Source organism: Chiloscyllium punctatum, chromosome 2 (assembly GCF_047496795.1).
Source record: "Chiloscyllium punctatum isolate Juve2018m chromosome 2, sChiPun1.3, whole genome shotgun sequence".
NCBI lineage: Eukaryota > Metazoa > Chordata > Chondrichthyes > Orectolobiformes > Hemiscylliidae > Chiloscyllium > Chiloscyllium punctatum.
The window spans coordinates 130,415,978-130,438,902 of NC_092740.1; the positions used below are offsets into that span (position 1 = coordinate 130,415,978).

General features: G+C 37.8%; 1 protein-coding gene across 2 annotated transcripts in view; it reads left to right on the forward strand.

The window, feature by feature from the left end:
- The window catches only part of ift74 (intraflagellar transport 74), a 129,188-nt gene that overhangs the window by 38,815 nt on the left and 67,448 nt on the right, over positions 1 to 22,925 (forward strand). For both annotated transcript variants that reach the window (XM_072589000.1, XM_072588990.1), the window contains exons 8-12: positions 6,912 to 7,050; positions 10,338 to 10,400; positions 15,223 to 15,366; positions 18,496 to 18,536; positions 18,857 to 18,936. In XM_072589000.1, coding sequence (XP_072445101.1) covers positions 6,912 to 7,050; positions 10,338 to 10,400; positions 15,223 to 15,366; positions 18,496 to 18,536; positions 18,857 to 18,936 — 467 coding nt within the window. The remainder of the gene's footprint in view (positions 1 to 6,911; positions 7,051 to 10,337; positions 10,401 to 15,222; positions 15,367 to 18,495; positions 18,537 to 18,856; positions 18,937 to 22,925) is intronic.

Sequence of the window (22,925 nt, forward strand, 5' to 3'; positions counted from 1 at the left end):
TGATGGTAGCTATGTAGGAATCATGTGACCTATTTTAGGCCTTTTTAACTACCAAAGGGTGTACTCCAACACTCCAGGCTAACTTCAATTGGCTGACAGCTAACTGAGTAATTTCCATTGATTGATTCTAATAAATAAATGTAATCTGTTGCATTGGTGCTGAGCAAATATTTGCAGTGTGTGGTAAAAGGTAATTGCTTTCACTTTGTACATTTATTTTTCCATTTAATAGACTACAACCAATAATACTCATTGATATCTCAATGACTTTCGTTGTTAGCTCTTCGAATAGTCAACGTTACATTTCAATATTACAAAACCTGAGTAATAAAATTATTTCATATAGTATGTTTAACCATGAAGATCAATGTAAGCCCATGTTAGTGAAATGAAAGCCTCCTTTCTTCTAACCTTGACTTTGGATATTAGACAGGTATGTTAAGAGAGTTGGACCATGCCTCAGAATTTCTCAAAATTTGTTGTTAAATTATTAATGTTTAAGGATAGTCAGTTGGGTTTGGAGAGTTAATCTTATTTGTTAACGATGTTTTCTTCTGTGGATCATAGTAAGTTGTTGATATATTTTTGAGGGAATTTATGGCAGTTATCTGTGGGTGCAGCATCTGCACAACACACCCAGAGTGTCGATGAACCAGATTGAGGTGCTGTTTAAATTAACAGCTGGTTGAAGTTTGAATTAAAGTGCATGCATTGTTTGAATTAGGGAAACTTTAAACAATGGACACGTAAGATTTAGAGGTGAGAAAGAGCATTAGATGACCATGGATAGATAGGCACAGTGGAAAGATGTCTTCAAAGCAGCCATTTTGAAAGTCTTCAAGAAACTTTGTTAAATAGATTCTGTCTGAATGTTTAAAGTTCTTTCACAAACCTTTATTGTGCCTTCTGGAAAAGACTGACTTGTCTGGCTTCAAATTCCTGGACTTCAGTTGGGCCAGTGCACTGAGGAGTGGCAGATGGAGTTTAGATAAATGTGAGGTATTGTGTTTTGGTAAAATAAACAAGGACAGGACTCATACAATTAATGGTAGGACCCTGGGTAGTGTTGTAGAACAGAGACCCAGGAGTTGAGGTACATAATTCTTTGAAATTTGTGATGCAGGTAGACAGGGCGGTTAAGAAGGCGTTTAGCATGCTTGCCTTCATTGTTCAGATCTTTAAATAAAGTAATTGGGATATCATGTTGAAGTTGTACAGGACGTTGGTGAGGCCTCCTGTGGAGTACCCTGTTATAGGAAGGTTATTAAATTGGAGAGTGTTCAGAAAAGGTTTACTAGGATGTTGCCATGACTGAAGGGTTTTAGTTATAAGGAGAGGCTGGAGGGGCTGGGACTTCTTTCACTAGAGCATATGAGGTTGAGGGGTTACCTTTGTAGAGGTTTTTAAAATCATGAGGAGCTTATTTAAGGTGAATAGCAAGGGTGTTTTCCCTAGGGTGGGGAGTTAAAAACCAGGGGTAATTTTTAAGTTGAGCGGAGAAAGTTTTAAAAAGGACATGAGGGTCAACTTTTTACAGTGTGTGGTTTTTATGTGGAATGAATTGCCAGAGGAAGTGATAGATGCAGGTACAGTTACAACATTTAAAAGACATTTGGAGAGGTACATGAATAAGAAAAGGTTGGAGGGATATGGGCTTAATGTAGGAAGGTGTGTCAAATGTAGTTTGGAAACATTGCATGAACTAGATAAACCAAATGTTCTGTTTCCATGCTGTATGACTCTGACTTCTCTGATGATCCAGACCATGTTTTTGTACTGGACTGCTTTGGGTAAAAGAAAAGTGAGTTGATATTGCTGGACTAAGAAAAGTTGATTTTTTTTTTAATGCGCACTTCCAGGAAAGCATCTGGAACATTTTGGATCTCCATCATCTTTCAAGCTTGCTTTCAAATTTATGGACTCCTTTCAACATCAAGCAGCCTTATTATTCCTCCTTGGGAATGTGGATGTTATTGGCAAGGCCAGCATTTATTGCCCATTCCTACTGGCCCTTGAACTGAGTGGCTTGCCATGCCATTTCTGAGGATAGTTAAGAGTCAGCCACGTCACGGTGGGTTTAAAATTGTACACAGGCGGGGCAGGCAAAGACAATAACATTTCTTTCTTTAAAGAATATTTAGTGAACCACGTTTTTACAACAATGATAGTTTCTTGGTCACCGTTTCTGAGAGTAGCTTTCGACTCCAAGTTTCACTGATTGAATTGAAATTCTGCTAGCTGCCTTCATGGGATTTCTACTCCTATTTATAGATGATTAGCCTGTGCTTCGTGTGTTGCTAGTCAAGTGGCATCACTGCACTCTCATTGCCCCTAAGATTCAACAAGATTGTGCCATCGCACCAATCTGCTTCTCAATTTTCCTCTCTGCAGTATTGCACCTTACCTTTAGGAAATTACCCATGGGCATAGACTTCGACAGAGCAGATGGAAAATTGGTCAAACTGAATGACTTTCAATCTAAATCAACGCAGCCTTTTTTAGATGAAGGCCTTGTTGACTCCTTCTCCACAAATTTAGAAAGTGAGCCTTTCACATAACACCTGGAAAATGAGGGTCCTTTTCCAACCAACTCCAACAGCTTCTATTGATTAAGGTCAATAGTTAGATCCTGGAAAATTCAGAGCCATTTCTCAAACAAGGCATATAGTCAGCAAAATTTATTGTTGCCCCCCACTGTGCCAGCTCAGTCTTTGATTGAGTCATAAATCACATGACACCAGGTTATAGTCCAACAGCTTTATTTGAGCTGTCAAGCTTTCGGAGCACTACCCCTTCATCATGTTGAAGCACAACCTGGTGTCATGTGATTTCTGACTTTGTCCACCCCAATTCAACACTGCCACCACCTTTGAGTAAAAGAACATTTGAGAACCAAGATCTTAAGCTGATTGCTCAGAATCTGCCAGGTATTTGTGGGTCTCAAGTGGATCATTTAGTAAAAGGATAGAAGGACTACAGATTTCTCTTAGATTGTCATATGATTTTGGGTTAACTAAAAATAGCATTCATTGCATATTTGTAGATAGCCACAAATGAGCACACACAATAAATGCAGATGCTGGCCAAATTTGCTCCTGAAAGTCCCCAAAAGCCTAACAAAGTTAAATTCTAAGAGTGACAAATTAGAGAAAAAGCACCCCAATTTGTGAAATAATTGAATCTGAGGAACTTTCCTTCCAATTACTTGTTTCCATACTGTAATTGCTGATGAGTCTTATTAGTAGACCTACCAGCAAACATAGGAGAGGAACAGCCTGCAGTTCCTCAATAATGAGGAGATGGTAAAAGCAGAGCAGGTCAGGCAGCATCAGAAGAGCGGGAAAGTCAAAGTTTCAGGCAGGACTGTGCTTTTTCCAGCTCCACGTTTTATTGACTCTGACTTTCCAGCATCTGCAGTCCTCACTATCTCAATAGTGAGAGCCAATAAGTAGCCAAATGGTTGTGAGGAACTGGGGCTGGGTAAGGAGAAATTTCGGTCTCAATTCTGAACTGCAATGCTACTTTTGAGGCTTCATCAGTCTGAGTGGCTGAGGCAGAGAAGCAAGAGCTGTGAGAGTGGTAAGGGGGAGGCTGCAAGGGGAGATACCACTTTTAAACTTGAAATCGCTGAAATAATGAATTCCTTGCAAATGATTGTGGAACCTGTAGCTAAAGGCTGTACGTATTTATGTGTTCCTTCTAACTGCAAATAGTATAGGGGATGCTGTTGTCATGAGCACTCCCAATTCTTATGTTTAAATCTGAAATGCAGGAAATATGCTATAACTGGTTAAAAATTTCTAGCATTGTGCATAAGTAATGGAAGCACATAAGCTTTGACTTCACAAGCTTGTGGAAGATGTTTTTATGCATAGATGTGTGATCCTGTTGTTTTCTGTTAATTTAAGTACTGTTATGCCTAAGAAATTAATGCTTTCACTGTGCATGATAGCTTTAGGTTTAATGGAGATTTGATTATTATTGAATATGTTGATGAATTCTACCAATTGTTATGACTGTTTTCCCAATCATCTGCTTCTTTGTTAGACTTAGAATTTTTAAAAAATCTCATAAATACTAAATTTAGTGATGCTTTATAACCACAAATTATTCCACAATGATGCAATATTGCAATATGAAAATGTAAGTGTTTACCTCTCAAAATAACCCCAAACATATATACAAAAGGTTACACCTATTCACACCATGGAAAAGGATTTTTAAAGAAGCTTTCTCTCTGCAGAGATTCACTTTGAGAAAGAAAAGCTTATGGCCATTAGCTCTTGGCTCTTGAAAGCAAAAATATGAGTGAAATAACCACACAGACGGTGGTATCCCATCACCAAGTCACCCTTTATTTGCTTGTGCATAATACACTGGCTGTGGCCAGCCAGCTCAGAGTCAGTCCCTGAATTGAGATTATCTCCTGGTTATTCTTTTTATCTTTTCTTTTATCTCTTTTTTTCTTTTTTTTACTTTTTCCTTACCCCACACCACCGCCTAACTGCAGTAATGCTTATATTTTCCCCATGTCATGTGTGTGCAGGTGTTGGACACAGTGAAGAACAACAGGTGTACAAATCTTTATTCATTTTCCACCACCAGGAAGAATGGAAACATCCAGGTGGCCAGTGACAAGCAATGCCCTTCTTATCAAAGGGCAATCTCCTGGTTATTTTTTGTGTGTGTGTACAGGTATGAGACACAGTGAGAGACACAAGGTGTACAAATCTTTATTCAATTTCCACCACCAGGAAGAAAGGAAAACACCCGAGTGGCCAGTGACAAGCAGTGCCCTTCTTATCAAAGGGCGTTCTCCTGGTTATATATTTTTTCTTTCTTTTCTTTTTTTTAAAGCTGTGTGATAATTCCCTGTTTTTTTTTCCATTTTTAAAAAATTTAACCCTCACACTGCTGCCTAACTGCGGTAGTGCTTATTTTTTCCCCAGCACCCATGGTGTGTGTGTGCAGGTGTGAGACACAGTGAGAGACACAAGGTGCATGAATCTTTATTCAGTTTCCACCACCAGGAAGAAAGGAAAACGCCCGAGTGGTCAGTGATAAGCAGTGCCCTTCTTATCAAAGGGCAATCTCCTGGTTATATTTTTTTTGATTTAGGGAGAGTCCTTGACACGGGTCCAGCTCCCACAAGAGCCAGCTCTCAGAGTGAACAGAAGCTCTAACACTCCTGTTTTTTTTTTCTTTTTCTCCCCCACACTACCACCTAACTGCCGTAGTGCTTATTTGGTTCCTGTGTTTATTTCTTTTTACCCCCACACTACCGCCTAACTGCGGTAGTGCTTATTTTTTTCCCCAGCACCCATGGTGTGTGTGTGTGTGCAGGTGTGAGACACAGTGAAAGACACAAAGTGCACGAGTCTTTATTCAATTTCCACCACCAGGAAGCTAGGAAAACGCCCGAGTGGTCAGTGACAAGCAGTGCCCTTCTTATCAAAGGGCAATCTCCTGGTTATATATTTTTTTTCTTTTCTTTTTTCTTGTTGAATTTCCCATTTAGCCTTTTTACCCCCCACATTACCGCCTAACTGCGGTAGTGCTTATATCTCCTGGTTATATTCGTCAGCTAGGGCTTTCCTGATTGGCCCAGATTAACAACCCCAATCAAGGATCTCGTAGTCAACAAGATCAATCTGGTTCCAATCACTACAAAGAGTATATTGTAGAAAGTTAAGATGACTGGGATTCTAACATGCATGTACTTGTATCGCCAACATAGGCAGGTGCCTCTTTGGTCTTTACAAATACTGTTAGCTCAGAAACATAGCAGGCAATGCTACCTCTTAAGTGGACAATCAGATTTCACACTGAATTCACTACAAAGATGCTTCAGAAACAAGAGACACAAGCTGAGCAGCTCCTTTCTTTGAACAAGCTTATCATCTGAAAATCCCAAACTATTTCCAAACTTGCAAAACACATCACACAGTAAAATCATAAAACCTAATCATTGAAACAGTCAGATATTTTCAGACATATTTTCAAGCAACCAGGACCAAGAATTATCCTGAACTGCATGGTTTCTTAAAAAAAATGCTGTTGAAAAGAATTTCCACTATTCTTTCAGTAAAGTCTTTTTAAAAATCCAAATATCAACTTTTCTTCAAACTAAAATGTACAAAATTACTTATACAGCAAAGTAAATGTGGAGAGGATTTTTTTTATGGACAAGTCTAGACCTATGTCCTTCTTTTTGAAAAGCATAGGTTAGCCATTTAAAACAGAGATGAAGTGACATTTTCTTTCTTTAAGAAGGTCATTAGAACTGCCTGTTGAACAGGTGATGGAAGTAGAGTCCTTGAATATTTTTAAGGCAGAGATAGATAGATTGTTGTTAAGCAAGGGATAAAAGATTATTTGGTAGGCAGGAATGTGATTTGAGGTTATACTTGAATCAGCCATGATCTTACTGAGTGTCAGAGCAGGCTCGAAGGGTTGAATGAATGACTTGTTGGTATGTTCATATTTCATATAGGAACTATCTGCATCGGGAATATTTCTGCTTGTGTCAGAGTTCAAAACTCCTGTATGTTAACACAAATGATGAAGGTATCATAATTGCATGACTACATCTAACAAGTGAGTTAGTAAGAAATTAAAAAGGTCGTCCCCAAAAATCAATAAGTATCCCTCAAGAAAAGTCTTTGGGATGGGGGTTACTGGGTACGCAGTGGGGGGAGGAACATTATTTTCTTTCCTGTCAAAGCCACACTATCTTACTTCCACAATGTGAAGCAACTAGAAATATATTTTAAACGTTCACACAATCTACAAAAGTGTGCATTATCTGTTATCATTTTAGGGTTTGATTTTCTTTTGCAAGTCAGGATTCCATTTTATGATTTAAGCCACAATGGAATGTTGAACTTTTGGCGAATTCCTCTTGCTTGCAGGAAAGAAGACCTCATTCGTGTCAACGATGAAGAAATTGAACGAGAAAAACAAGCTGCAGATACAATCATCAAAAACATGACTGAAGACAAACAAGCCAAATATATGAAAATGAAATCAATTAATGAGCATTTATTACAGGTTGGTACTATTTCTGAAGCAAGTGATGACTTTGAATACAGAATCTGAGAAAATTTGAAACTTTTGACTAAGATGCGTGGAGATCACATCTCATCAGTGGGAGAGAACTGCCTTACATGATTGTGAATTTGATGCAAATGTCATTGAGCTTCCTGTACTATATTCACATTGTAATTGTACAGCCATTTTGTACCAACAAGGAAAATGAGAAGGAAGTGGGACTCTTGCAATAAAATACAGCATTAGTTAGGCTTTCATTTATTGCATTCTTAAAGGAGATCTAACTGTACGCACTCTGATACAAATTCGGTGAATGTCCAAACGCACATCGGCTCAAATGTTGACCTTTGTTTCTGACAGAATAATTGTTCTCTTTCTGAATAAAATGTGAAGATAATTCTGATACTTTACTTAAATGGAAACATAGCAGCCCTTGCATTTCGGCAAGTTTTGTACATACTTTCCTTTGATGCTGTTGCACTGCTGTTTCTTTCCTAACTTAATGCAGATCCTTTCTGACCTATTGCTTCTAACAATTTTATTTTATATTTTTCCTTTTAAGCACAGTGACAATTGCAACATAATATGCACTAGCATGATGACCCCAGAAACTCCACTTTTTGAATTGTATTATTATTTTTGGGCTACTTTGTGAAACGTTATTCTACCATCACCTGTTTCCTCAAACTTGATTGCTAATGGGTTTCTAAATGTTCTGGATCCTGAAGTCCCATTTTGCTATGTCACAGAACAGCAGTCACTTCCTTGTTTTATTTTCGAAGTGCCTTTTGTTCCTTTCACCAGAGAACTCTGTTATGCATTTAATTCAGCTACAACATGTACAAGAATTCTGGAAACCTGTAAAATCTGTGCAGTGAAATTCAAAAGAAAAGTATGAATGGAAATCACTATCAACAAATTATTTTAACTATTTTCTTATGAGTTTTAACCATTTTCATGAGAGCTTTCCCAGGCAGACTTTATTTAGTATTGTTTATCAGTTTACTTCATGTCAAATTTTGTTGACTACACTATTTTCTCAAATGTCGGTTCATAGTTAAAGAATACAGTGTATAAAAGTAACTGAAAGGCTTCATTATTTACATTCACTTGAATCCTGCTGGTAACAGTATTTTTTGTTGGTCAGACAATCATAAAACTGTTTCTTAGTTTCTGATTAGTACACTCCAAAGGGATATCTGGACAGCCTTTACAGGATGGAGTTTCAGTAATGTTTTCCTGTTTCGTTTGTAATAAACCTTTCCTGTTTAGCTAGGTTATGAAAGTGTTCCAAATTTTGGAGCTTTAATATGTAATATAGAATTCAGCATCTGTAAATTAAAGTTTCAACCAGAATAAAGAATACTATATTATATTCTGAAGTTAAAGACAAAATTGTAATAATACAATAAGCTTTAAGTAAATACCTATTTTGTGTGTTCAGAAGTGCACATTATATCTTAGGCCTTTGAACATGCACACAGTTTAAACATGCATTTGAATTGTAGGACCATTTTAAGCGTGATAACCTCTTTGAACCTTCTTCGCCTTTCCTTATTCTTATTGTTTTACTCACTGTTATATTTTCATGAAGATAGAATTCTATGCATCTTCACAGCTCCATTCACTTACTGTGATCACTTTATTGTTAAAGAATTATGTTGGTTCCAGACTGTTAAGGGATTTGAGCTTTTGGTTAAGTTACGACCCTTTTAAAGATGATTGTACCTGAAGTGGGGTATCTTTCCTCAACCCAATGAGCATAAAAGGAAAGTGTCAAGAGAAGTAGGAATGAATGCATTTAGAGAAATTAAAAAGTTATGTGGTGCGGTGTGGATTTTTCACATGCGCATTTAATAAAATTAGAGATGAACTTGAATTTGATATGGAAGATTAATGAAGTGGAACCTGTAAAACAGTAGGGGCCTGTTACATATGGCATCTGAAACAGTATCTTCATGTGTAAGAGAGAAAGGAAGAGACCATTGCTGATGGAGTCAATCTTAGAGAACTGGCGCAGACCATGTAAAGTCTGAAAAAGACCCACAGGGTAGTGCAAGACTGGATCACAGACCCAGCTGGAGATTTTACAACTGTGAGCCAGATCACCTAAATTTAGGTTGAGATTGCCTGAATTGAGATTATAGCAAGACTAAATAAAAGGTCCAGAATGCCCTTTCCATCCTTTCCAAGCCGATCTGGTGCTGTAGAAAATGATTCCACTGGACAGCACAAAGATACATTGAGCCAGAGAGAGGGCATTGAATTATAGGCTGGCATTGTACTGCCTTTCATTGTGGACAGTGCTCAGAATTTCTATTATGTCCTGGAGCACAGTAGACTATCTATAGTTGAAAGCAAAGATCCTTGCCAGATCACCTTAACAGTGAGTGTTCTAAAGTGTGAACTGAATGGGAGGCAAAGCACTTCACGTTCAAATGTTTGGCCCAGTATAACCATATGGTCATAATCCAGCCAGGTCGTAGGCTTGCTGATAATGGACTGTAATCTACAGTCCTTCCATCTCAGATCATGAAGGGGTAAAGCTGCAGTGACCCAGTCAATCCATCAGAGTTGTTTATGCTCCTGGAAGGACAACTCTCAGCCGAAGATCCACAGCTTTCTTCAAACCATTCGACAAATCCTGAATTATTACTGACAGAACTAGTGGGTTTAGGAAGTGTGAACAGAGCTGAAGAGGTTGATGTGGCCTACGCATCTGCAAACTGGGAGATAAACAAAAAATGTACTGTTTTTATTGAAATTGAGTGGAACCATGTAGCAATACACTGCTGAAGCCAGGAAGAACCTATTCAATGTAACCCTAAAGGCAGTTGGGGATTCCAGCAAAGAATACCTGAATTGGATATTGCACATTGTGAGATATATGGAGGCTTCTCACCCTTTTCTAGAAACAACAAAGGTGAATGGAAAACGGTTGAACATAGAACGGAAGTTCAGAGGTAGATGGTTGGAAAGACACTGGAAATTAGAAAACTGAGTGAAGTATTTTGCGCTCTGGCTTTGTAGTATGTGCATTTAAAATAGAAAGTGTTTGGAAATCTTTTTGTAGATGCTGTTAGTTTCATGCAAGTGTCCTACAATTTCAATACATGGAAAAGGACTGCAAATCACAATGCAGGATAATTTTATTCTGACACAAATGTTATCGTGTTCCTCAATGTTGTACAAAAGCTTTTAAATGTTTACCTAGTGTTTTGCTTAATGTTTGATGATGAAATTACTATTTAAGCTGCTCACTTAAAATCTTCCTTTCATCTTCTCAGGAGTTGGATGCTCGGCAGCAAGAGCTAGACATATTGAACACAAAAAAGGAAACACTGGTGACTGTAAGAGTTTTGAGTATTTTCATTTCCATTTGTACTTTATTTGACAATTCAATAACCAAACTCCTGAAAAAAAACCAATTTGCATTGTTGCTTTGAATATTTTAATTTTAAATTTGAGGTTAATTGGCTGCATGGAATTTGTTCTCATTTCCGTGAATAAGATGTGCCTGGGTAATTTTCCACGTTGGGTAGATGCCAATGCTACAGCAGTACTGGAACAGCTTGGCTAGAAGTATGTCAAGTTCTGGATTACAAGTCTTCAGTACATTTGCCAGAATGTTATCAAAGCCTATAATATTTGCAGTGTCCAATGCATTCAACTATTGATTGATATCATGAGAAGTGAACAAAATCGGTTAAAGACAATTTGAGATGTTATGAATCACCAGAGTAGGAGACTGAAATGAATCATCCAATAATGCTAAGAGTTATTGCACCTGCTTCAGTCTTATCTTTTCCAGTGATCAGCTGGCCTCCCCCACCATTGAGGATTGATATATTTGTGAAGTGTACTCTTTCAGTTAGTTGATTAATTGTTCACCACTGTTATGGACCAGACCAAACACCCTCAAAATGTGTCAAGGAAATAGCCTGGACAGTAAATGTTTATTTTATTTAAAGGCCACTGTAAAACACTGTGTTCCACATTAGATTTGATTGGCTTTAATCAAAACACATGCTATTCTACACACAGTTAAAATACAAACAAAAGAAGAAAATTGGCATAACTTTAACAATTGTAATATGTAATAAAATAATATATTACTTACCTACTAAACACCAATTATTCCAATCTAGTAGCAAGCCACAGACACACCCTTGGCAAAGACAAATTCAGCAAAATACATTTTCCTCACCTGCTATCTCCTTTCCAGTACAAGAAAAAGGAACACTGAAAGAAACAATCTTGCAGCAGAGGTCGAACTCGAGCTTTTTGCTACAACAGATGGAATTGTATCTAGCAGCTTCTACAGTCAATTTCAAACCACAATTGAAAGCAAAACTAAAACCCTGGGTCCTTTTAAGCCTGACTTTAAAAAAAAATTCAGGAGCTCAAAGTTGGTCCTGAAGCAGAACATTCCAGTATCAGTATAGCAACACCTCTCTGCAAGAGAAACAGCATAGAACAAATCACTCTTAAAGGCACAATACCATCACACCATTAATCACAACTTGTAGTGATTAGATTAGATTAGATTCCCTACAGTGTGGAAACAGGCCCAACCAGTCCACACCGACCCTCCGAAGAGTAACCCACCCTGACCCATTTCCCTTTGACTAATGCACCTAACACTATGGGCAATTTAGCATGGCTAATCCACCTGACGTGCACATTTTTGGACTGTGGGAGGAAACCAGAACACCCGGAGGAAACCCATGCTGACACTGGGAGAATGTGCAAACTCCACACAAACAGTTGCCCGAGGCAAGAATCGAACCTGGGACCCTGGTCTGTGAGGCAGCAGTGCTAACCACTGAGCCAAAATAAATTAATATCAATATAGTCAACTTCATTTTCTACATAATAGTTTTATAGAACATAGAACATTACAGCACAGTACAGGCCCTTCGGTCCTCTATTTAGAAGGAAAACGCTATTTTAATTGTTATCCTTAGCTTTGGTTCAGATTTGATCATTTGTCATTGCCATCAGATATGTTAATGATTATATTCGGGCCCAAGGTATATGACATTTACTTCTTCAAAATTCAGTGCCAACCAAGTGTTTGTCAATGGCCTCATCATACTGTACTAAGTCATCAGTTCCTTCTGACCAGCTTCCAGGAATGTCAATTGCCTGTAACATCTGTTGAGTAGCTCCTTGCTAAAGTTTAGACAAAGTTGCAATCATTTCAGAATCTGGGAATTACAATAACCACAACAACTAATTTATTTAGTGCTTTCAATATATTGAACCATCCCAATAATGTAATGACCCAGTGCATTTCACAGGAATATTATAAAGCAGGAGGATTTGAATCCAAGCCAAGCAATATATGAAGTCACTTAGTCAAAAGATTCATCCTGGTGTTAATTTTTAGGAAACAGCATAAAATTGAAAACCAAGCTGAAGAGAGAGAAGTGTCAGAAGAGAGATCTCCTGAGCTTGTGGCCTCAGCAATTGAATGTACAACTACCAATGTTGGTGCGCTTAAAATTTTGAATACTCAAGAGGCAAGGTATCTTGGAGGCTTGTGAGGCTAGAACACATTAGAGATGAGGAAGGATGATAGAGAAGGATGAGGCCATGGAAAAACTTAACTTCAAAACTGTTATTCTTGTTTTTATGTTGTTTAACCAGGAGACTGATAAATGTAGACAAGGGTGATGAGTGAACTTAGTGCACAAACATGAGCATCAGAGTTTGAATGAATGACCTCAGTGAAAAGAAAACTAATGCCAAATGTAATCTTTTGTGGCAATTTTAAAATTTAATTCATCAACATGCAATTCTGGTCTCCTTCCTCTTGGAAAAATGTTGATACTTGAAAGAGTTCAGAAAAGATTTGCAAGGATGTTGCCACAGTTGGAAGATTTGAGCTATAGGGAGAGTTTGAACAAGCTGGGGCTGGTTTTCCCTGGAGTGTCAGAGGCTAAGGGGTGACCTTATAGAGGTTTATTAAATCATGAGGAGCATGGATACGAAGTCTCTTCCTTGGAATGGGGGAGTCCAGAACTAGAGGGCATAGGTTTAGGGTGAGAGGGAAAAGATTTAAAAGGGACTTAAGGGGCAACTTTTTCACGCTGCGGGTGGTGTGTGTATGGAATGAGCTGTCATTGGAAGTGGTGGAGGCTAGTACAATTGCAACATTAAAAAGGTATCTGGATGGGTATATGAATAGGAAGAGTTTGGAGGGATATGAGCCGGGTGCTGGCAGTTGGGAATAGATTGGGTTGGGATATTTGGTTGGCATGGATAAGTTGGATCGAAGGGTCTGTTTCCGCACTGTACATCCCTATGACTCTTAAGTTTGATTATTTGCTCTTCAATGGTTCCACCCTGATCTGATCTGTTGTGAAGAGTTTGATGAACTGATCAAATATAAAGCAAACACCTATTAGGGTAGATCTGCCCAGACTTATCTGACTATTATGGCCTCAAATAGATGGTAAATTTCAGGGCTGAGTCAAATGTGTTTGACGTTTTAAAGTATCAGCTGCGGCATAACAAGTCGTCATTCAGGTTTAAATCTTTGTTACTAAATATGTTTTGCTGTTAAATTTAATGTACTTCAATCATTACATTGGAGTTTTGTGATTTTTAAAGTTTCTGATACATACAGATGTTCAGTTTTAAAACAAAACAAATATGATTATAGCACACTACCGAAATGTATCTATTTTATTTGTCCTTCAGGTATTTCAGTTACATAGCAATGAATAAACAATGTACAATTGCAATAATTTTATTATTGATGTTTAATAACACTTTATTTTATTTCCCATTTCCATTAATCAAAAGCCCCACTACCTGATATAGAAAAAGTAATTCTGATTCTTGATCATTCAGCAAGTTTAAATGTAAAGAGAAAATGTAGAATTCATCAAGTCAAATGGGCCTGGGAGAGAAAAGGGTAATTTTAAACTTGTAAATGATGTGGTACAGCATCTTTTAAACTGCAAAGTTACAATATATTTATAGCGCAGAAACAGTAAATTCAACCTAAAGGCCTATACTGGTGTTTATGCTTCTTATTCACCTCATCTCTACTAACATATCCTTCTCTTTATTTCTCCCTCATGTTTATCTAGTTTCCCCTGAAATGCATTTATGCTATCACCTGTGGTATTAGTTTTACATTCTAAACACATCGCATTAAGAAGCCTTTCCTGAATTCTTTTTTAGGTTTATTGTTATCTATTTCATTTATATATCCTATAGTGATGTAGCTTTCGTGGCTATACTTCCCTTATATGTACAACTCTTGATGTCAACTATGCTGTCCTGAAAGTGTAATATGAAGGTGGTCTGTTAGTGTTAGTTCAGAGCATTTGCACACTTTCTAGTGGTTTACATTAGTAAAGCTTAGTTAAGACAGTACCTGTTCACTTGCAAGATAGTGTGTAGCATTGACTCACTAACAGAGTAAAATGATCAGAAAGAATATCCTATCCCCATTGTAATGCATTGATATTAAATTTAATGTACTTCATTCATGATGTTGGAGTTTTGTGATTTTAAAAGTTCCTCACGCATTTGGATGGTCAGTTTTAAAGCCAAACAAGTATAACAGAGTAGAATGATCAGAAAGATTATCCTATCCCCTGTGTCATATTGATCGAGTACTGAAGGAGGCCATTCAGCCCACTCTGTTTTTACTGGGATGCAGTTTTCACCATAAAGTGAAATTGTTTCAAGTGATCTATCACTTCAAATTCAATCTGGCAACTTTAACTGCCTTATCAATCGATAGAGGCAAATTTAAACAGCTTATGAATATTAGCAGAGCCTAGATTAAAGGCTGTCATTCAGATCCACTGAATACTTACGACAGCATTCGAAATTTAAGCATCATAAAATGTTTCTGCCATGCAATATACAATAAAGGTGAATTAACACCATAATTTAGCAGGAAATTGCCATGTTTAATCTGCAAAGAGGATATATCACATTGTAAGTGTTTGTGGCACTGTAAGCTCAATTTTTAACAAATCAACTTTATTGTTATCAAGAAATGATCCAGGTCTCAAATATCATGGTGACCGAACATGACTTTAATTCTAATACCACATTTATTGCCATCGTTAGAAATAGTGGTTAGGAAGTATAATAGAATGAGTCATGTAAGATATTGTATAAGATTCATGTTGCATTTCACAGGAGATAGCTCACTCCCAGGTGAAGCAAGAAGCTGTGGTATTGTATGAGAAACTCCATGAGCTTGAATCTCATCGAAGTCAAATGATTGCAGAGGATAAGAGTATGGGATCACCACAGGAGGAGAGAGAGCGACTACTGAAGCAGGTGAGGAAATCTGACTTTGAACTGCCTCCTCAGTGAGCAAGCTAATTGTAATTCTTTTAAACTGCTACAAAGGAAAGCCATGAATCGAATAGAAGGTCCGCTAACATCTTCTCAGGGCACCTTGCAATGGGCAATCTTGTCGCAGGCATTCATGAATGAAAATAAAACTATTAGAAAATGCTTCTAAACTGCATTGAACCAAAAATGCTGATTGCATTCAATTTGGAAGTTTCCACAGAACTGGATAACAATTATTGTTTGATTCAGTATGCTTTCTAATTTTCTGCACCTTTTAGCTGATGTTATGAGCTATTGCTCCACAATGACATCTCTCACTCATTACTGACATCTGTGCATATATTGTATGCCTCAAGGGGGGGTTATCTCCAGTGAGTGAGATGAAGTTAGTGAGAGCTGTTAAATGACCATGATACTTGCAGTGTGAGGGTTGTAGTTTGTGAGTCTTCTTTTAGAGAGGTGTGTGCAGTGGCAGGGTCAGAGTGAGTGGTGATCCTGTGAATGGGGTTTCAGAGAAAGTGTAGTGGCACCTAACCTTGTAAAATGCAGCAGAAAATAACTTTCTTTCTGCACTGTTATGTGTCGCATTTCACCCAGAAGCCTACACTGACCTAGCTCACTACTTCAATCCAGGGTGGTTGAGTCTGGTGTCATGGTCACCATTGTTGGTCTGCAGGATACAGCATTGCCTGCCCTTCCATCATCACATTCACCAGCATCTCCAGGTCACTGTAAGTGACCTGAAATGCCAAATTGTCTTTATGGGCCTTTTACTTTGAGCTAGTGGTGCTGGACCAAGTATGAAGGGCAATTTCTGACTTTGCAATGTTTGAAATGGTGTACAACTGGTGTTTTAGTATGGGGCCAAGGTATTAACATCACAAAGCCCTAGCAGCAGCAGCAAGTAATATCGCCTGTCTAGCTGCATGATTACATAAGATGGGCACTAAAGAGGCTACTTATGTAAATTGAAGTGTTTATTTAAATCCATACAAAATCCTTGGGCTCACCCATAAATTTGATTTTTGATTCTTATTGTTAGTGTACTCAAGTACAAAAGTACAAGAGTACATTGAAAAGTATATAATTTCACCACACAATGCGCCATCTTAGGTACAGGAACCTAGGTACCGAATCTTAAGAACAAGGTAGAACGAAAGAACAAAGTTAAAAATTGCAGTAAGTATGGTACAGGGTAAAACATAGGAAATAAGGTTAAAAGTTACTCATTGCAGACTTTCTTAGTTTAAATACAAAAAAGAATTAAAGGTGAACATTCAAACATTACAGTTTTTAAGTGCTGAACCACGGTGGGGCCACACATAGAGGAATCACCTAGAGTTCGGAAGTCCATGCTGACGCCATGCCAGGCCTAAAGACCATATGTACTCCTGAAAGGCCTTGATGCCAGACCAGGAGGCCGCAATGCCAGGAGGCCACTTCGTTGGATCTGTGCTGAGTCTGAGGCTGGGAGTCTGTGGCAGGAGAAGAAAGAAGAGAGGAGGAGGAAAAGAAAGCAAAGAGAAGAAAGAAAACAGAAAAGGAAATGGATGAAGTAGATGAGCTCCACCTGAAGCGACCAACTCACTGCCACCTTACAAATTTAATGAGATAAAGAGTGGAAGACTGCATTGGAAAAATGACTTTAGTGGACAGGATGCCTATTAATTTCCTTACTGGTACAGCAGCCGAAGATTTTAGAGCATGTCATGAAAGGAACTGAATTTTAGTCTTAGCCTTGACTGTCATTTGAACCCTATTGTGCTCATTAATTTTTGTTGGCTTTGCTAGTAGGCAAAACACCTTGCAATCCCACAACATTGCATCTTTTAAGGGTGGGTAGGAAATATCCAAGTCAGTCACACCCTGTTAAAGCACATTTCCTTTTGGTCAATGATAGTTCAAACTGTCTAAACCATTGAGCTGAAAGAAGAAACATTATACTGCTCAAAGTAGTAAATATCGAATGGAAAGAGTTGAATTTAAGTAGCTCTTTTCACAGCTGTGGAATGTGTCAATGTGCTTTACAGCCAATTAAGTTATTTTAAAATGTATGATAATCGTAATATAGGAATTCCTGCCAATTACATACAGTGAAGTCCCACAAATAGCAGTGGGATAATAATTAAATAATTTGTGATAATAACGTGTACTAAGGGATAAATGTTGACCAGGACACCAAGTGGAATGAAGGAGAACAGGATAAAAAAGTATGCATCAAATATATAAACTTTTGTCTGACAATGTACAATTCAGGGATTCCCTAGTTATTGAGTGCGTGTGTTTGGGGTAGTGATTGATACCAGCATTTCTGAATATAAAACTGCTGTATTTTAGAGACTTTAAAGCTAAGTTCACTATATATGCTTATCAGAAAAATTCCATTTGTTCTCCTTTCACTATCCATTGTACTAGCTTTTGGAAGATTGAGTAACTGATATGTGCTCAGAGAGTACAATCTAAACCACATTAAGACCGTATAGTTATGACTAAGAAAATTAAGGAAACACAAGTCCTTCAAGAGTGCCAGCTGTTGCACTTCTACATTCTTTGAATGATTTGTCAAATGCTGTGTCAAATATTCATCATCTTTTCTCTTCCTAAGGCATAATTTTCCATCTGTAACTTCCCTGCTAAAGTATTTTATAAGCACCCTGTTCAGACGTGTTACAACACACATGTTGTAACATTATAGATAGGACCCTGAACCTGGAAATTCTAGCCCAGAGATAGGGACCCTCCCACTTTATAATAAGACCCCAGTTGTAAATACCAACAAGGATTGAACCTGCTTATTTTTCAAAATCAGATGTTTTGAACTGGTAACCTGTAGGCATAAATTCACACGTACGTGGACATTTTTAGTACAGAGTTAACGATCACTTGCAAGAGCATACCTTGATTTTGACTCTTCATGTTCTCTTAATTATTCTTATTGTAATATCTGGCAACACCATCTTTGTGTATTGTAATACTTCAATTATATGGTTAAAGTTCTGTAAGCATGCTTTTAATTATGTGTTTTAAATAAGAATGAATCAAAATGTCTTGTTATGAAGCTGTTTCAATTAGGAAGTTCCTACATTAATTAAACCATGCTTCTTTTAACAGGTTAAAGAAGATAACCAAGAAATAGCAAGCATTGAAAGACAGTAGGAAATCATCTTTACAAAAAACTTATTTGAAATAATAAATGATGAGTTTCTGTACTTAATTTGTGTTCATTTATTTCCATGCAGAAATATTTGACAGTTTTCTGAAAGTATCCTGCTTTTTAGAAAAAAAAGTATGAAATTATATGCGGAAAACTTAAAGGGGAAGAGGAAATTGATAGTGGTTAATCAATTATCACATTTTATTTCACTTTATGTAGTTTTTCAGGCATACAACACTTTATCTTCAGTAATACGTTGTCATTGATATGTAATGGAATCCCTTTTATCTAAAAATGACACCAAATATTTGTTTGTAGACTTACTGAGATGAAGGAGAAAATTAACCAGGTAACGGAAGAGATTCGACATCTTGACATGGATTTGGAAGAGCATCAAGGTCAGTTTCCATTGTTCAACACTGGTTATAGCACACTATAGATTTGCAGATTGCTATTTTCAGCAGTTTAGTGGGTTTTTGCTCATCTCTTTGAGAGTCACTTGGAAACATAATGCTAATGCAAGTATTTTTAAAATTTTTTAAAAAGAAAATTTTTTAAAAATTAGTTAATTCTTTCTCACATCTCTGTTACCCTATATTCAAGTAATTTGCTTTAATAATGAATGATATTAGTTTATTCCATAGCATTTTTTAAAAACAAACCTTTTGGCAATCAGTAGCAGCGAATTGTGTTGTCAAAATTGAGGGATGGTTGTCATATCAATATGAAGTTTGGCTCAAATTGACCTCCTATTTGAATATTATTTTCATATAATCAATTTTCCTGTTGTAAATTTTGTATAATTTCAGCATTTTTTTTTCTACAATGCACTGGTCCATCAGTAAAAATGCAATTTCAATTTTAAAAACTCTTTAATTAGGAGATTTGAATAAGCAGTAAGGCAGGAAATCTAAAGATGTACCAATCAACTTACCAATCAAATCTAAAGATGTACCTAATCAACCTGTTAATTATAATGAATTAGTTTGCCATTAAATGTATTATTTAATCTTGTTTGCCCTTTATCTATGTTAGGATCTTGCTTGTGAGTTTTGACGTAAAATCTTCTTGGATTGTTCTCTTTATGATGATTATCCTTAATTTCCTGCCTTCAAAGGTTTGTTAATGTTTCTCTTCTAAAAAAGGGCAGTTTTAAACTGAAGCAATTTTCACTCCGTTGCCAGCAGTATCTATAGTTCTTTAATGAAAATCCCATTCCCCCCCAAAAAAGTATAACTTCACTGCTTTGTAACTATCTTTTTAGTATTTGAATACATTCAGCATTTCTTTCACATTTATAATTGGGTATTTTCGGGACACTGGGTGTAGTCTTTGATGCCAAGGTTTAAGTAGTTCTGTTTGTTTTTCCTTTCAAAATCTTTTCTCGTTTTGCTGCTTAAACATGATCTTTTCTGATTGCCAGTGTCATTAGTATTAAAATCTTGTCACAGCCTACTTGGGTGAGATATTTCCTTTATAATAAAAAAATTAATGTCCATCTTTTAAAAGCAGATGGTCAGTTTTGTCCCAGGATTTCAGAATATAACCATAACTGAGATGTTTTCTTTGAAGAAAGATTTCATATTCACTATTCCGCTCTGTTGCCATGAATGTGTCATACAGTTTGGAATAAAATGACCATCTTCATGACACCACACTCAGTCATGGTAGTGCATATTGACTCAGTGTAATTCTCACTAGATAACTTGCTAATTCAGTATTTTCACAGGAGGCACAGCAACTCCCAAAACTTAAAACTGACAAAATGGTCAATATAATGTCCAGTTTAGAGAAGTTAGGCTTGTATTAGCTATAACAATATTGTTAAGATATCAAAAACTTTCACCTAGACTAGTGAGAAATTAGCACATTTCATAGGTGACTACTAGGGTACTGACAATCTCAAGGTGTCCATTTATGTGGTGTCAGGGCAAGGCTCAAGTTACAGAGACTTAAAAATGTTTTTCCCTCCATTTCTACAATTGGCCTTGACTGGTAACTTGGTTTTGTCTTCAGCAAAACATTTTCAGAACAATTTGAGCCTGTCCATTATTTTAGCATTGCGCATTTCTTGCTCAACAGCTATGTTAAGATTTTCGCATAGTGAACAACCAATTAGTATTTACTGTGTATTGACATTGAAAAACAACTAAATACTACATCTAGAATAGATAATCTGCCACATAAGACCATAAGACCATAAGACATAGGAGTGGAAGTAAGGCCATTCGGCCCATCGAGTCCACTCCGCCATTCAATCATGGCTGATGCGCATTTCAGCTCCACTTGCCAGCATTCTCCCCGTAGCCCTTAATTCCTCTAGACAACAAGAACCTATCAATCTCGGCCTTGAAGACATTTAGCGTCCCGGCTTCCACTGCACTCCGTGGCAATGAATTCCACAGGCCCACCACTCTCTGGCTGAAGAAATGTCTCCGCATTTCCGTTCTGAAATGACCCCCTCTAATTCTAAGGCTGTGTCCACGGGTCCTAGTCTCCTCGCCTAACAGAAACAATTTTCTAGCATCCACCTTTTCAAAGCCATGTATTATTTTGTACGTCTCTATTAGATCTCCCCTTAATCTTCTAAACTCCAACGAATACAATCCCAGTATCCTCAGCCGTTCCTCATATGCTAGACCTGTCATTCCAGGGATCATCCGTGTGAATCTCCGCTGGACACGTTCCAGTGCCAGTATGTCCTTCCTGAGGTGTGGGGACCAAAACTGGACACAGTACTCCAAATGGGGCCTAACCAGAGCTTTATAAAGTCTTAGTAGTACATCTCTGCTTTTATATTCCAACCCTCTTGAGATAAGAGACAACATTGCATTCGCTTTCTTAATCACAGACTCAACCTGCATGTTTACCTTTAGAGAATCCTCGACTAGCACTCCCAGATCCCTTTGTGCTTTGGCTTTATTAAGTTTCTCACCATTTAGAAAGTAGTCCATTCCTATATTCTTTTTGCCAAAGTGCAAGACCTCGCACTTGCTCACGTTAAATTCCATCAGCCATTTCCTGGACCACTCTCCCAACCTGTCTAGATCCTTCTGTAGCCTCCCCACTTCCTCAGTACTACCTGCCTGTCTACCTAACTTTGTATTATCGGCAAACTTCGCTAGAATGCCCCCGGTTCCCTCATCCAAATCATTAATATATAATGCGAACAGCTGTGGCCCCAGCACCGAACCCTGCGGGACACCGCTCGTCACCGGCTGCCATTCTGAAAAAGAACCTTTTATCCCAACTCTCTGCCTTCTGTTAGATAGCCAATCCTCAATCCATCCCAGCAGCTCACCTCGAACACCATGGGCCCTCACCTTGCTCAGCAGTCTCCCGTGTGGCACCTTATCAAAGGCCTTTTGAAAGTCCAGATAGACCACATCCACTGGGTTCCCCTGGTCTAACCTACTTGTTACCTCTTCAAAAAATTCCAACAGGTTTGTCAGGCATGACCTCCCTTTACTAAATCCATGTTGACTTGTTCTAATCAGACTCTGCTCTTCCAAGAATTTAGAAACCTCATCCTTAATGATGGATTCTAGAATTTTACCAACAACCGAGGTTAAGCTGATTGGCCTATAATTTTCCATCTTTTGCCTTGATCCTTTCTTGAACAAGGGGGTTACTACAGCCATCTTCCAATCGTCCGGGACCTTTCCTGACTCCAGTGACTCTTGAAAGATCTCAACCAATGCCTCTGCTATTTCCTCAGCAACCTCTCTCAGAACTCTAGGGTGTATCCCATCGGGGCCAGGAGATTTATCAATTTTAAGACTTTTTAACTTTTCTAGCACTATCTCTTTCGTAATGGCAACCATACTCAACTCAGCCCCGTGACACCCTTTAATTTTTGGGATATTACTCCTGTCTTCCACTGTGAAAACTGACGCAAAGTACTTGTTAAGTTCTCCTGCTATTTCCTTATCTCCCATCACTAGGCTCCCTGCATCAGTTTGAAGTGGCCCAATGTCTACTTTTGCCTGTCGTTTGTTTCTTATGTACTGAAAGAAACTTTTACTATTATTTCTAATATTACTGGCTAGCCTACCTTCATATTTGATCCTCTCATTTCTTATTACACTCTTTGTTATCCTCTGTTGGCTTTTGTATCCTTCCCAATCTTCTGATTTCCCACTGTTCTTAGCCACTTTATAGGATCTCTCTTTTTCTTTAATACATTTCCTGACTTCCTTTGTCAGCCAAGGTTGTCTAATCCCTCCCCGGTTAATCTTTCTTTTCTTGGGAATGAACCTCTGTACAGTGTCCTCAATTATACCTACAAACTCCTGCCATTTTTGCTCTAGTGTCTTCCCGGTTAGCCTCTGCTTCCAGTCTATTTTAGTCAGTTCCTCTCTCATGCCCTCATAATTACCTTTATTCA